This window comes from Typopeltis vanoorti, chromosome 8 (genome assembly GCF_054136105.1).
Source record: "Typopeltis vanoorti isolate ZY-2024b chromosome 8, IOZ_Tvanoo_1.0, whole genome shotgun sequence".
Taxonomy (NCBI): domain Eukaryota; kingdom Metazoa; phylum Arthropoda; class Arachnida; order Uropygi; family Thelyphonidae; genus Typopeltis; species Typopeltis vanoorti.
Genome location: NC_143556.1, coordinates 93,552,942 through 93,565,981, shown reverse-complemented (window position 1 = coordinate 93,565,981; position 13,040 = coordinate 93,552,942). Strand labels below are relative to the sequence as shown.

Sequence of the window (13,040 nt, the reverse complement as noted above, 5' to 3'; positions counted from 1 at the left end):
TGAGAAGGAGGAGACAGGAATTCTTGTTTTCCCAGCTGTAGTAGAATTGGGTTGTGATCGGATGATAGTTCATCCATGGATATAATGTGTATTGAAGTTTGATATCCTGCAGGATATCTATATCTAGGATATCAGCAGTGCCAAACGTACTGAGATGAGTTGGTTCGGTGGGGCCTGCCACAACAGCGCTGCTTGATCCTATGTAATTGGAAAGGATGCAACTATTCTTGTTGGTGGTTGAGCAATTCCACGCAGGGTGCTTGGAGTTAAGATCTCCGGCTATAATAGTTGGCTCTCTGACGCATAAGAGGGCATTTAGGTCAGAGTGTAGTAGAGATTTTTGGGGAGGGTTGTAAGCTGAGTAGATTTTCAATCTGCCAGTAGAACTGGTGACTAATTCCACGCCTGTGATCTCAAGGTTAGTGGTTGCTCACAGAGTGGTGCTTAATATAATTTTTAATGAAGATGGCAGTGCCGCCGCCTCTGTAGAGTAATCTATCATTTCTGTATAGGCGATAACCCCTTATTTTAGGATTGTCTGAGAGTCTTAAATGAGTTTCACTGATTAATAAAACAGTTAGTTGATACCTATATGTGAAATCTCGGAGTTCCAGTATTTTGTTTTTGAGGCCATTTGCATTCCAAGCAACGATCTGAAGAGATGCTGGAATGAGTTTGTTACTATTCATTTATGAGATCTGTGAGGATTAACTGCGTTTCACGAAGAAATCTTTTAGTGGAGGTTTTATTAAGGTTTGATAGACTGAAATTTTGTAGCATGTTTGCTAGTGAGGCCGTAATAATAGCTGTTAGATTTTTAGGTGCTATCGGTTGATTTTGTTCTGGTATTGGTTTATTTGTGAGGGTCACATCGGCATAACTTCTTGTTTGCTTTTGGGAGTCTCTATTTTTGGAAGTCTCCGACTGTGGCCGCTGAGTCTCCGGTTTTGATGCCTGGGCCTCTGGTGTTCTTATACTGTAGGAGGAGGGCTGATTGACTGCCTCCATCCGTCTGTTCTTTGGGTGCTGAGTACATCCTTTGTAGTTCGCAGGATGACGGCCACCGCAGTTGGCACATTTGGCCGAGGTGGTCCTCGGCTTAGTGCAGGTAATGGTTGGGTGGCTGTCCCCACATTTCAAACATCTATATTCAGCTCTACATTGATTCTGGGCATGGCCAAACTTCTGGCACCTGTGGCACTGCCCAGAAGATGATCTTTTCCGGAGTGGTTCTGGTGTGACGATGAGACCACAGACTGTTTTTAAGTTGTAGATATCCTTGTATATTTTATGAATCTCAACTAGAACTAATGGCATGGGAGTCTTGTCTGCTTTGTACATTCTGCTGACCTTGACTGGAGGCAGATCCTGAGAATTAAGATCAGCAGCTATTTCTGCTGTGTCAATGTCTTCACAGACACCATGAAGGACCACTTTTAAGTTTTTTTTCGGAACTGAGCGCAAAGGTATACTGGATGCCTCTGTCGTCCAGTTCTTTTGTCAACCTTCTATAGTCTGTCACTGTTGCTGGCTGGATCTTTATGCCATCATCCATGTTTTTGGCCTTAATGAAGCCAATGTGCAGATTAGACATTTTGGATCTTAAAGCTGCCCACTTCTGCTTTTCTCTAAGGATGATCGGAGGCACCTTTTCTTTGGGAGAAATAGCGGCGTCCGAACCCTGAGAATCCTGTTCCATTTCATTATTGTCATTGTGCGTTTCTTCTGTTGTTCTTCGCTTTTTGCGTGCGCGCACTTCTACAAAGGCTGAAGGAGTAGAAGGCACCGATTCTAATTGATCTTCTACGACAAGGCTTGTGACACTTTCCGGGGGGAAACGTGTCAGTTCACCTAGTCTTATAAATTCCTTATATACCACCTCGAGTATTGTCTCATTTAGCTGATTTTCCATGATTATCAATGTGGAGTATCTTGAAAGTATACTTGAAAAAAAAAAGTCGCTTACCGTGCAGTTGTAGTCTTACCGGCACTACTACAGAACTCTGTACTGTTTTGACAAGAGCACTGAATCAAAATTTGCATGATCTTCAAGACACATAATATAATAAACGCACCACAATTCCAAAACTGAGGGAGGACATCACTATCTCTACCGCCATTCAAATCTACTCCCCATTCAGATACCCCAAATTATAGTCCTTATAAGGACTGGCTTAAAGGGGCGAAGCAAGAATGCTTTTCATCTTCCCCGTTATCTGTAGAGGACAGTGTAGGGATAAGGTGTTATTGAGCTATTAAAGCTCTGATCATGGCAAGAGGGTAACAGCAATAGCTGAGCCTCAGTTAGAACTTCATTGACTACAGCATTGCCATCCATTACCCTCCAAGGGTATTAATCACCCCATCTCACGGTCTCATTTTCCCCATTTAATAACATATTATTAAATTATTAAAGCACTGATCATGGCAAGAGGGTAACAGCAATAGCCGAGCCTCCTCAGTTAGAACTTCATTGGCTACAGCATTGCCATCCATTACCTCCAAGGTTATTAATCACCGCATCTCACGGTCGATTAATTCTTTCGGTACACCAACTTCAGATACCTCAAATAAATCGAAATTAACCTTAGATATACTCTTTATGATAATTATTGAAAGGTGTTGAATTAATATTTAGAAATACTTTTTAATTTTTTTATAATTTTAAAGTTATTTCAATTACGTATAAAATTATGTATTATATATAAATTAAGAGGTTTGCCTCTAAATGATAATTGTTATCTTTTCATTTCGAAAATGGAGTGGCAGGACTGTTTTAGTCATAACCTTAATTAAATATTTTATTATTATTGTTATTTTGAAATAGGTAGGCAACTTATCCTCAGGTCTCACCTGTGTATTTTGAAGGCGAAGCAACTAATATGTGGCCGTCGTATTACTAAGAAACGTTCAGATGAGAAAAATAAATAAATAAATAAAGGTTTGCAATCTAGGTAGGATTTGAAGCCAGGTGGGTCTTTTCAACCAAAGAGCCTCTTATCATCATCATCGACGAATGAGTGTATTCCCTAGATAAACTAGATAATAGTTCTTCACTAATGTTTTATATGTATTTGTGTATAATCTCGAGTCGATCTTACTGAGTTGTAAGATTAAAATCTCAAGTTCCGATGAGGAAAAGTCTACTTGCTTGCGTCAAAGATCTCTGGAATAACTGCAAAAATGACTAGAATAACTAGAATCGAATCTATTATGGATTTTCTTCTGAATGCCTAGCATCAAGAAAATTACCTACATACCAACATACCAAACTTTGGATATTGTATAGATCGATTTTTTTTCAATACTGATACATCTAAATTGAAAAAAAAAAATCCATGGGTCCTTGGCTAGTAATCACAAGAAAATAAACAACGAGCTGAAACAAATCTCGAATTTCTCATCTCCTCTTTGTACTGAAGACCTCATATTATAACAGTAGCACAGTCCATTATTCAAGTCTATTAATTACGGAGAACTTAATAAAGAGATGACACGTTATTTCATTACCATGGCTTGGTTTTATTGTTAGTTAGCTGTTTTATTTGGTGGACGGTGAAAAATATATTTGTGTATGATAATATATAATAAAATATATATTTAATATTTTATTTTGAAAAAAAAAATTACCTTAAAAATATTAACTTTAAAATTATTTTTTATTAATTTTAAGGAATACATTTATACACGAATATTTATTATTTATAAAGAAATTCAAATTGCAAACGGTTGTTCTTTGCCTATTAAAAACCGTTAACTTGTTTTCGTGTGATATAAAAGTTTGTTGTAAATATGCGGCAACAATATAAATTTAAAATTTTAATTACAAGGACTTAAAAAGAACTCATTAAGTCATAAACAAGATGAATACATCATGGGATATCATAAATTATTCATTTTGATTTTATTACCTTAAGATAAAGACTGATGTATAAAAACTAAAGTATGTACACCAGCTATAAAATAATCGCTTGACTGCATCAGGGGAGAACGTTGACCAACGAGCATTCTCTAGTTTCACTCCTCTGAAATTCGTTTCGTTAAGAAAATTTCTTAATCAATCTTGAACAAAACATTAGGAATTAATGTTGTTAATCATAATGGATCTGTTTGGTATATAAACATTACTAACTGTAAAGGCTCAAAGTGATTTGAATATAGACTACAATCATAAACTATACTCATTATCTACATTTATAGATGTTTAATATATAATTTATTTCTTAAAATATTTCTTAAATAATCTTCAGCTTAGGAGTTAACTAGACACTGAGAACAAGTTCCTACTTCTGCATGCAAAACAGTTAATCTATCTAATAACTCAAGGGCATGAACAATGAAATATAACATTCTAACACTTCATTGTTCTCTGTCCCTTAACAACTATAAAAGTGCCGAACCGTCATTACAAATTTAAACAATTATTTCTTTTAGAAAACTGGGAACGAACTGTTGTTAAATGGTAATTGCTTGTCTTAGTAAAGGCCCTTTAATTTTTCTCATTTGAACAAGCCAAGATAATCACTTTTGGAACAAAATATGAATTCTTCCTCCCCTGAAAATATGTTCACATGCTATTTTAATTATAGGGTTAAGAACTTAAAATTACAGAAAGTATAATACTATAATTACTTTTTTTTTTTTTTTTTAATTCTACTAGCTATACGCACTACGCAAGCTGATGCAAGGAGATGTCGGGAATCCCAAAGCTCCTCTAGCAGATAATTTTCGCCCAACATTACCCTTGAACCAGCGATCGATCCGAACCAACATAGATTTCCACCAGAAAGATGTAAGTATTAAGCGACGTGATGGAGTTTGGGAAAGAATTAGTTACGGTAAGAAATAGTTCGGAGAAAATAAAGCGAAGTGTTTCCTGAAATAAAAATGGGTTGGTAACGGGTGACAAATACAGCGAAGCAGTTTGTATGTTGAATCAACAGTCATAGATTTCGTGGTCCGGAACAAGAAAAAGAACGAATTAAAAGTGGGCTTGTAAAGTGCCGAACCTAAAACGGCACTTCCTTTGCAGGCGTAGAAAGGGAAGAATTCATCGTCAATCTGGAAACCAATCTAGATATGTGGGGGTTCAAATAGTTTTAATTATGATATACGTCTAAGTATTTAAAGATAACGTTACCGCGCGATTAGGGCCAACACCATTAAGATGAATAACAGATTAAAGTTTCAGAGCCTTATCGGAACTAGCTGTCAGTGATGATGAGTCAACTGGGATCTAGTCTTATCTAATGGTTACTCTTATCTGTTTTCTCGGGTGAAGGCAGCAGCCCCTAAACTAATGGCACACTTTAGTTAATGAAGTGAATGAGTGACGTAATAGGGTAAACATGTCTGCAAAATATTTATTGTGACCGCCCTGCTTTTATTACAAATTATTTCTTTTAATAATGATGAAACAATTTCGGCCTGTGAAAGACTAGACTTGAATTGCTTGTTGTCTGTGTAACAAGACAGTAACACATAATAGTGCAATGTGTGTGTGTCTGCTCTTGCTTATCAACCGGCTGCCTCTGGGCGCAAGATAACGCGCGAGCCTGGCACACACACTTCGAGTCCTTCGAACGTTCGATTGTGAGATCCAGGATTACTACGTGTTAGCGTATCTGCCCTCGTAGCCAGTCAGGGGTGTATGCACGCTAGCACAAAGGATAGAAAGAAAAAGAGAGTTAGAGGAAATGAATTCTCTGGAGGTAGATAAATTCTTTATTACGGAATCAGTATACTGTAGTCAAATAGCAACAATAAGCCAAGAATTAATGTTACTACGTATTTTGGTAGATAGTAACCTTAATTATACGCGTTGGATTTTAGGCTTAATATTTTAAGGACCGATGTATTTTAAATAGTCGTAATAATTAGTAGGAAATCAACAGTAGTTAATGAACTCAGCAAGTATTATATTAGTCACTTTTAAATGCATTGTCTTATCGGAATCCTCATTTCCTAAGATACTTTTTTAAATAGATATGTCAATGCGAGATTCCATCTCAGTTAATAAAGTTGAGAGAATGAAAGAACAGATGGATGTGGCGACATCTAGTTGAACGTTAAGAATTCATGAGTTGTCTGTCGCAGTTCTGTTGAGGCATTTTTCTTGTGTGTTAGTGGTAGAGAGCACGAAATGGGTATCGTTTACCGTCTCCAGTGTGTGTTCTGCTTCATTTCCTGCGAACACACCAGAAATACTCAGGCATCAGCGTTTGGCATGGAGCAGTGGAGCGTGCCATGACAATAACAGGAAACTTAACTCTTCCGTACGTGGGGACGGTTTGCTCTATACTGAAAACGCGGAGGAGGAAAGAAGTATCCTACAATAACCGATCGTATTTCCGGATTAGACGACTGTGCACAGAAGTGAAATAAGACACTTGCCCTTCCAGCATTCAAATCCTTCACAGGGCATGCTTGCATCTTCAAGAAATACATCGAACTGCACTCCTGACCTGCTCATAACACGTCCCGTACTCTTGTTCAACGATTAAGTTAGCTACTATTCCAATCCACCTTAGTCTTTTCTAATTCATGTTAGTTTCTTTTCGTTCCTTTTTATTTTATTCTGTGTTTTCCCTTAGTTTTCAGATAACCTTTACGCCTCTGGTAGAGAAATTCAAATCCTGGGATAGCATGAAATCAGAGGCATATCGTACTTGAACGATCACTGAAATAGATGCAGCACAGTCAATAGATAACTGGATGAGTTATCTTGAAAGTTCACTCTATTCCGAAGAGTTTTCTTGTGGGAGAGGGAAAATATGAAGAGGATAACTGGAATAGTTACATGGATAACTTAAGAATAACTGGAATTATCTAAACAACTAAGATCAGTATTTTAGGTCTATAAATTGGAAGTGTTCTCCGGCAGCTTTGTCTATTTAGTGAAAATATCCGCATTTCAGGAAGAAAAATTACGTAATCTTAGCTAATCACATAACTTATGTGATGTTCATGAAAGAAACGTATACAGATTTAACCAGGATAATTAATGACTATATTAACTCTCTTTAATTTCTGGATGAGTTATCATGAAAATGCATACTCTATTTCGAAGAGTTGCCTTGTTAGGTCAAAGTATTTTGCATTTTATTATTATTATTAACACCAGGTCTCCATGGAGTCAAAAGACTCATCGCGGAATTATCTGATTTGAAAATAGTACATTATTATATCAACAAGTCGTACTTCATTGTATTTGTATTTTCGCCTCCATATCGAAGTTGGAAAACACTTGAAAATCATTGTAAGTATTGTTCTCTACAATGGGCATCGAATTGTAGAGAACAACACTTACAACTTTTCAACTGACGGTGAGGTAGCCGGCTTCATAACACCAGTTTCCATCTTCAGCAGAAAAAAAAATGACCAACCAACTAGAAAATACACCATTTACAGATACACTATAATGCATCGCATTATTGCTTTGGTACAATTTAAACATCCCATCACCAGTCAATTGTGTTTAACGTTTTTAGTTGGTTTCTAGAAACCGATGAGCATCTGTTAGTTCATAAGCAAATTATTTAAGGATCTCAAGCCAGAGAGATTTTTTTTATTGAAATTTGGAATTCTTACAAAACTTTTGTAACATTATTGCAATGGGAAAATTGCTTCTAAATCACAGAATGAAATTAACTTCGCTCTGTATGAATAGAATTTAATATAATTTATGTTTAGAATTTGCAAAACGATGTCAGGACAATAAAATCAGATTTCAATAGAAAGACGTTTATTGGCAAAAGGATTAAGTGATGCTAATAATTTCGCATGATCTGAGTGAAAGTTAATTAAATTAACAAAATTATATCTCGAGTACTTAAACAGAAGTATCACTATTAATTAGATTTATTTGACTAAATTGAATATTGTACAAACATGATGACAGTTTTCCCGATGCTAACCACCACCATGATATATGTGATCGTTGCGATATACCATTTTTTTAAATACTAGTTTAAAAAGACCTGAAGGAAGAGTATTATGAAGGGATGTGGACATAAGAAACAGATGGAAAATATACTTTGAGGGACTTTTGAATGAGGAAAATGCAAGGACTCACAGAGAAGATGGGCAGCCTTCTGAGGGGATGGTGCAGAACATCAGTAAGGTGGAAGTGACGAAGGCCATGAAGAGGATGAGGAATGGAAAATCGGTGGGCCCCGACAGAATTCCAGTGGAGGTATGGAAGGCACTAGGGGAAGAGGGAATTGACCTGCTGTGGGACCTGTTCATGAAAGTTTGCCAACAGGAAAATATACCCGAGGAATGGAGGGAGAGTACCCTTGTCCCCATCTACAAGGATAAAGGGGATGCACAAGACTGTAAAAATTACAGAGGAATAAAGTTGATGTCCCACACAATGAAAATCCTAGAAAGTAGAAATCTCCACCTCTTTCCTCAATCTTGATGGTAGATTGAGGAAAGAGGTGGAGATTGCAAAGGAACAATTTGGCTTCATGCCTGGTAGATCAACAGCAGATGCTATCTTTGGGTTACGGCAGATGATGGAAAAGTATCGAGAGAAACAAAGGGAGCTACATCTGGCATTTATTGATTTGGAGAAAGCATACGATAGAATGCCAAGGCAAGAAGTCTGGAGGGGTCTGAGGGAGAAGAAGGTGCCGGAGAAATATGTCAGGTTGTTGCGGGAAATGTACAGCAATGTGAAGACAAGTGTTAGGACCTGTCTGGGACAGACAGAAAGTTTTCAAGTAACAGTTGGCTTGCATCAAGGGTCAGCATTAAGTCCGTTTCTGTTTAATATTGTGATGGAGGTGATAACAGAGGAGGTGAGAGAAGATGCGCCTTGGACAATTTTGTATGCAGATGACATCTTGCTGTGTGCAGATTCAAGAGAAGAAGCGGGAACTGAACTGGAAAGATGGAAAAAAGTACTGGAAGAGAGAGGTATGAGACTGAGCAGAAGTAAGACAGAATATATGTGTTGCACAGTGGGCGGCGGAACAGGAGACAGGTCTGGAGCTGGAAGGAAATGTCATCAGGAAGGTGAGAAACTTTAGATACTTAGGTTCAACAGTGGAAGAAGATGGAGGAGCTGAGAAGGAAGTAGGATGCAGGATACAAGCGGGGTTGGAGGAACTGGAGAGAGATGGCTGGAGTATTATGCGATAAGAGGGTGCCGATCAATCTGAAAGGCAAAATCTATAGGACAGTAGTGAGGCCAACTATGACATATGCTATATAAACTGTGGCCCTGAGGAAAAATAACATCAGCGGGATGGAAGTAGCAGAGATGAGAATGCTTAGGTGGATGTGCGGTGTGACCAGAAAGGATCGTCTGAGAAATGACTATATCAGGGGAACAGTGAAAGTTACGAACTTAGGAGCGAAATACAGGAGGCAAGGTTGAGATGGTTTGGTCATGTGATGAGGAGGGAGGACGAATATGTGGGAAGAAAGGTCATGCAAATGGATATGCAAGGAAGGCGGAAGCGTGGGCGGCCAAGGAATAGATGGAGGGAGCTGGTAGAAGAGGACTTGAGGATGAAGAACTTGGATGTGGTGACAGCCCAAGACAGGATGGTGTGGAGGAGACTCATTATCAACAGTGACCCCACTTAAGTGGGAGAAGCTGCAGAAGAAGAAGAAGAAGAGTTTAAAAAAACCACGAATCCTACACCCGTAATTTAATTTTATTGTCAAAACACCCTTTGTTATTAATAGTCTATCTTAATAGCAAAATTAGTTAAAACAAAAATATCTCTAAATTACATATACTAAAAATGGTTCATGTCCGATTTTCTTATGAAAACGAATGATCTCACTATAAAAATGCTGCATAACACGCATTTTTGTGAATATGATTTTCTGCCTTCATTTTCTTACTTTTTTCTCTTGGTAATCTTAAAGGCATATTTTCATTAAAATTGACTTTACAATTCTTTCTTTTCTTCAAGTGTATTTGAAGACATAACAGGTCCGGATGCAAATGGATATCCTTGTACAATCTTCAAATGCACCTCGCTTGTTTTTCCTCCGTTTTCATCTTCTTTACTAACGCGTTTTTGTTATGGCTATTTCTAATTAAGGCCGGAGTAATTAAAACTATGAGACCAGTATAATTATTTCATTAAATTATGTGTTCTTTTGTTAAAGAATTTTAAAAAAAATTGCGAAATTCTGTTCTTCGAAATGAAAACTCAGCTACTTCCATGAGACCAGCTGATTCATCTTTTTAGTTAAGGGAAAAACAAAACAAAACTCGTATAAAGGTTCTTTGCATCCTAACCGGGATTCGAACCTACGTATTTCCAAAACCAAACGGCATTCACTACTGACCGAGCTGTAAAGACTCAAATATATTTTGGAACTCTTTCCTTCCCCATGTCCCGAAAATCCACTACTATTCAGAAAACAATACAAAACTTGTGTCAGTATTTAATCCACGGATGAAATGTTTGAATTCTTAGCTGATCCACTGTTGATTTTAAGTTTACATAATTAGTTCGTTAGTTCATGAAGCTATATGACCATTGCTATGAGTTGAGTTTCCAAAAGTCCGTATATTCACCTTCCTCTTAGTGTTTATTATTCTCTTTAAAATCAACTTTGATACCAATACGAAGATCCATCAGATTTTTTTCTTCATTCATTACGATTTCTATTATCGCTCGATAGTTCCCATACAGAAGCTTTCCAGTATGTAATCCTGAACGCAGTCACAGTTTAAACCTGACTTTTGAGGAGGAGGAGAAGGACCAGGTAGTTCAAAATTGCTGTCACTCCAGTGCACCCTTGAATCAAATGAATTAATGAAAAGGCGAATTTGGGAAATCTTCAATAATAAGGATAAGGGACATTTTAAATTGTAAAGAGAGCACTTGTATCGTATCCGCACGTATACGATTACTGGATGGCATCACAATGTATAGCAACCTAATCATTGCTTTTAAGCAGTGCAAAATAGTATCGAAGATTATGTAATATCGTAAGCTTTCTAAGAAATTCAAGTTCCATAGGTTTTCTATAATTTGTTTTCTGTTGGATATACGAGTATTATACACGTATATCAAATGTACAGTTTTATTGTTCTCTTGTTGTATCCAATGGGTTTATCTCTTCCAAATCAAGTTGTTACTTGCGACAGCATTTAAATAAATAAATGCAAAAATAAAGCAACAGCGCGCAGCACTTGAAAACAAATCCTTTGCAGGATAAGGGACACTTTAAATGGTAAAGAGAGCTCTTGTATGGTATCCTTGTATACGATTACGGGATGGCATCACAAAGTATAGCAACCTATCAGTTGCAAGAGGAAGAATGACTAGAAACAGCCATATGGAAAGCGTGTTATAATTTCAGCAATGCTAAGGGTATAGAACAAACGTAATTGCCACAGAAACAGGTCTGCGTTTGGTGTAATGACTTTGCTAACGGCAAGACAGATGTCTAACGAGCTGTCCCCAATCACGTCCATCACTAGTTAACGTTTGCCGTGTCGATGCCCTAATCACGAAATAAGTACTGAATGACACTGTCCAAGAGGTGTGTAAGCTCTCGGATTCATTTTGACTACATAAAAGTTTGTGTACGCTCAGTAACAAAGCAGCTCACAGACGTGCGCAAATTTCTTTGCATCAATCCTGATCTTGCACACTTCGTGGTTTCAACTCTCTTTTGGCCATTGAATGAAAGTATCCCGACCTCACTGTGCAACAGAATGTAGATTTTCTGGTTAAAGACATTTGATACGGGTTTCTTTTACATTAGGATGGATGATTGGTTTGGTACTTGTCTCACAGAAGGCATGGAAGAGAAATATAAACATCAATTAGTGACTATGCGGAAGAGATGTGTATCAAAGTCAACTTATATGCAATGCAGATATATATCTACATCTTCTTCTTTTAGCCTTTTTATAGCCACTTCTGATAGGTGTCTCCCAATTTTCTTCATCTGTTTTGAGCTTAATGGTGCCAAAAAGTTCCAATTGTTTTTCTTATATCATCTCAGCGTCTTCTTTCAGGTCTTCCAGCTGATCTTTTACCTTCATATGGCTACCACTGCAGTATAATTTTTGTCCATCTATTGTCCTTGAGTTTTGTAATGTGTCCCGCCCATTTTCATTTCTATCGTAGTATGTATTCTCCAATATCTAGACATTTTCGTTTTAGTTCTAATTTCTTCATATGTTTAGCAGACATCTTTCCATTGCACACATGTCTATCATAATAAAAACCATTTGTCATGTGTTATATTTGGAAACGCACTCATGCATTTTGTTCATTTGTGATTGGTTCAAACATAAGATGTGCCTGAATGAATCAGCCACTGACGTTATTCGAGCTAAAATGTTTGGATGTAGCTCGAATCTTTTGAAGAGCATTATTATTACTACAAAACATGCGTAAGATAATCACGAGATAATCTTGCATTTATTTTATGTGTCGTGTGCATCATCGTTCAAATGAATATTATGTCTTATGAAATCATAAGAGAACGCTGAGGATTCATCGCAACAATAGTAAATACTTATCTATAGCTTAAAGTGCAGAGCAATGTTTGAAATCTTCAGGAGTATTTTAACGTAGATAAAATACATAATGTTTCATGTATTTTATTTAATGAGATAGTGATTTTCCATACTTCAGATATACCAAGAGAATTTCATATGGTAAATTTTACTTACTTAAAATGTTCTATTATTTTAGAGATCATTGTACTGTACATATTGATCAAGAAACAGTAAATGTTCCAAATTGCAATATTTCCTAAGGAAAACGAAGTATTTTCTAATGCAAGGAAATCTCCCATCTTGTACAGGTACTGAATGGTGTAATAGAAATACATTCTGATAATAACTCCCACACATTACGTCACAGCAAATACAAACTTATGTTTCAGTAGTGTACTAATTTGGAGAATAAATGGAGTACATAAACTAAAATATGTGAATGCCAATGGCGATATTAACAGTATGCAAATATATACGGCGCACTTGGGGCCTACGTTTGAGTGTAGTTACCGGCAGTTAATTAGTCCACTTTTAGTTGGTCCTATAAGCC

General features: G+C 37.0%; 1 protein-coding gene across 1 annotated transcript in view; it reads left to right on the top strand.

The window, feature by feature from the left end:
* The window catches only part of LOC150104201 (putative carbonic anhydrase-like protein 2), a 205,757-nt gene that overhangs the window by 171,086 nt on the left and 21,631 nt on the right, over nt 1-13,040 (top strand). Inside the window, exon 8 of the mRNA XM_090396428.1 lies at nt 4,661-4,792. Within this exon, the coding sequence (XP_090252554.1) occupies nt 4,661-4,792 (132 nt within the window). The remainder of the gene's footprint in view (nt 1-4,660; nt 4,793-13,040) is intronic.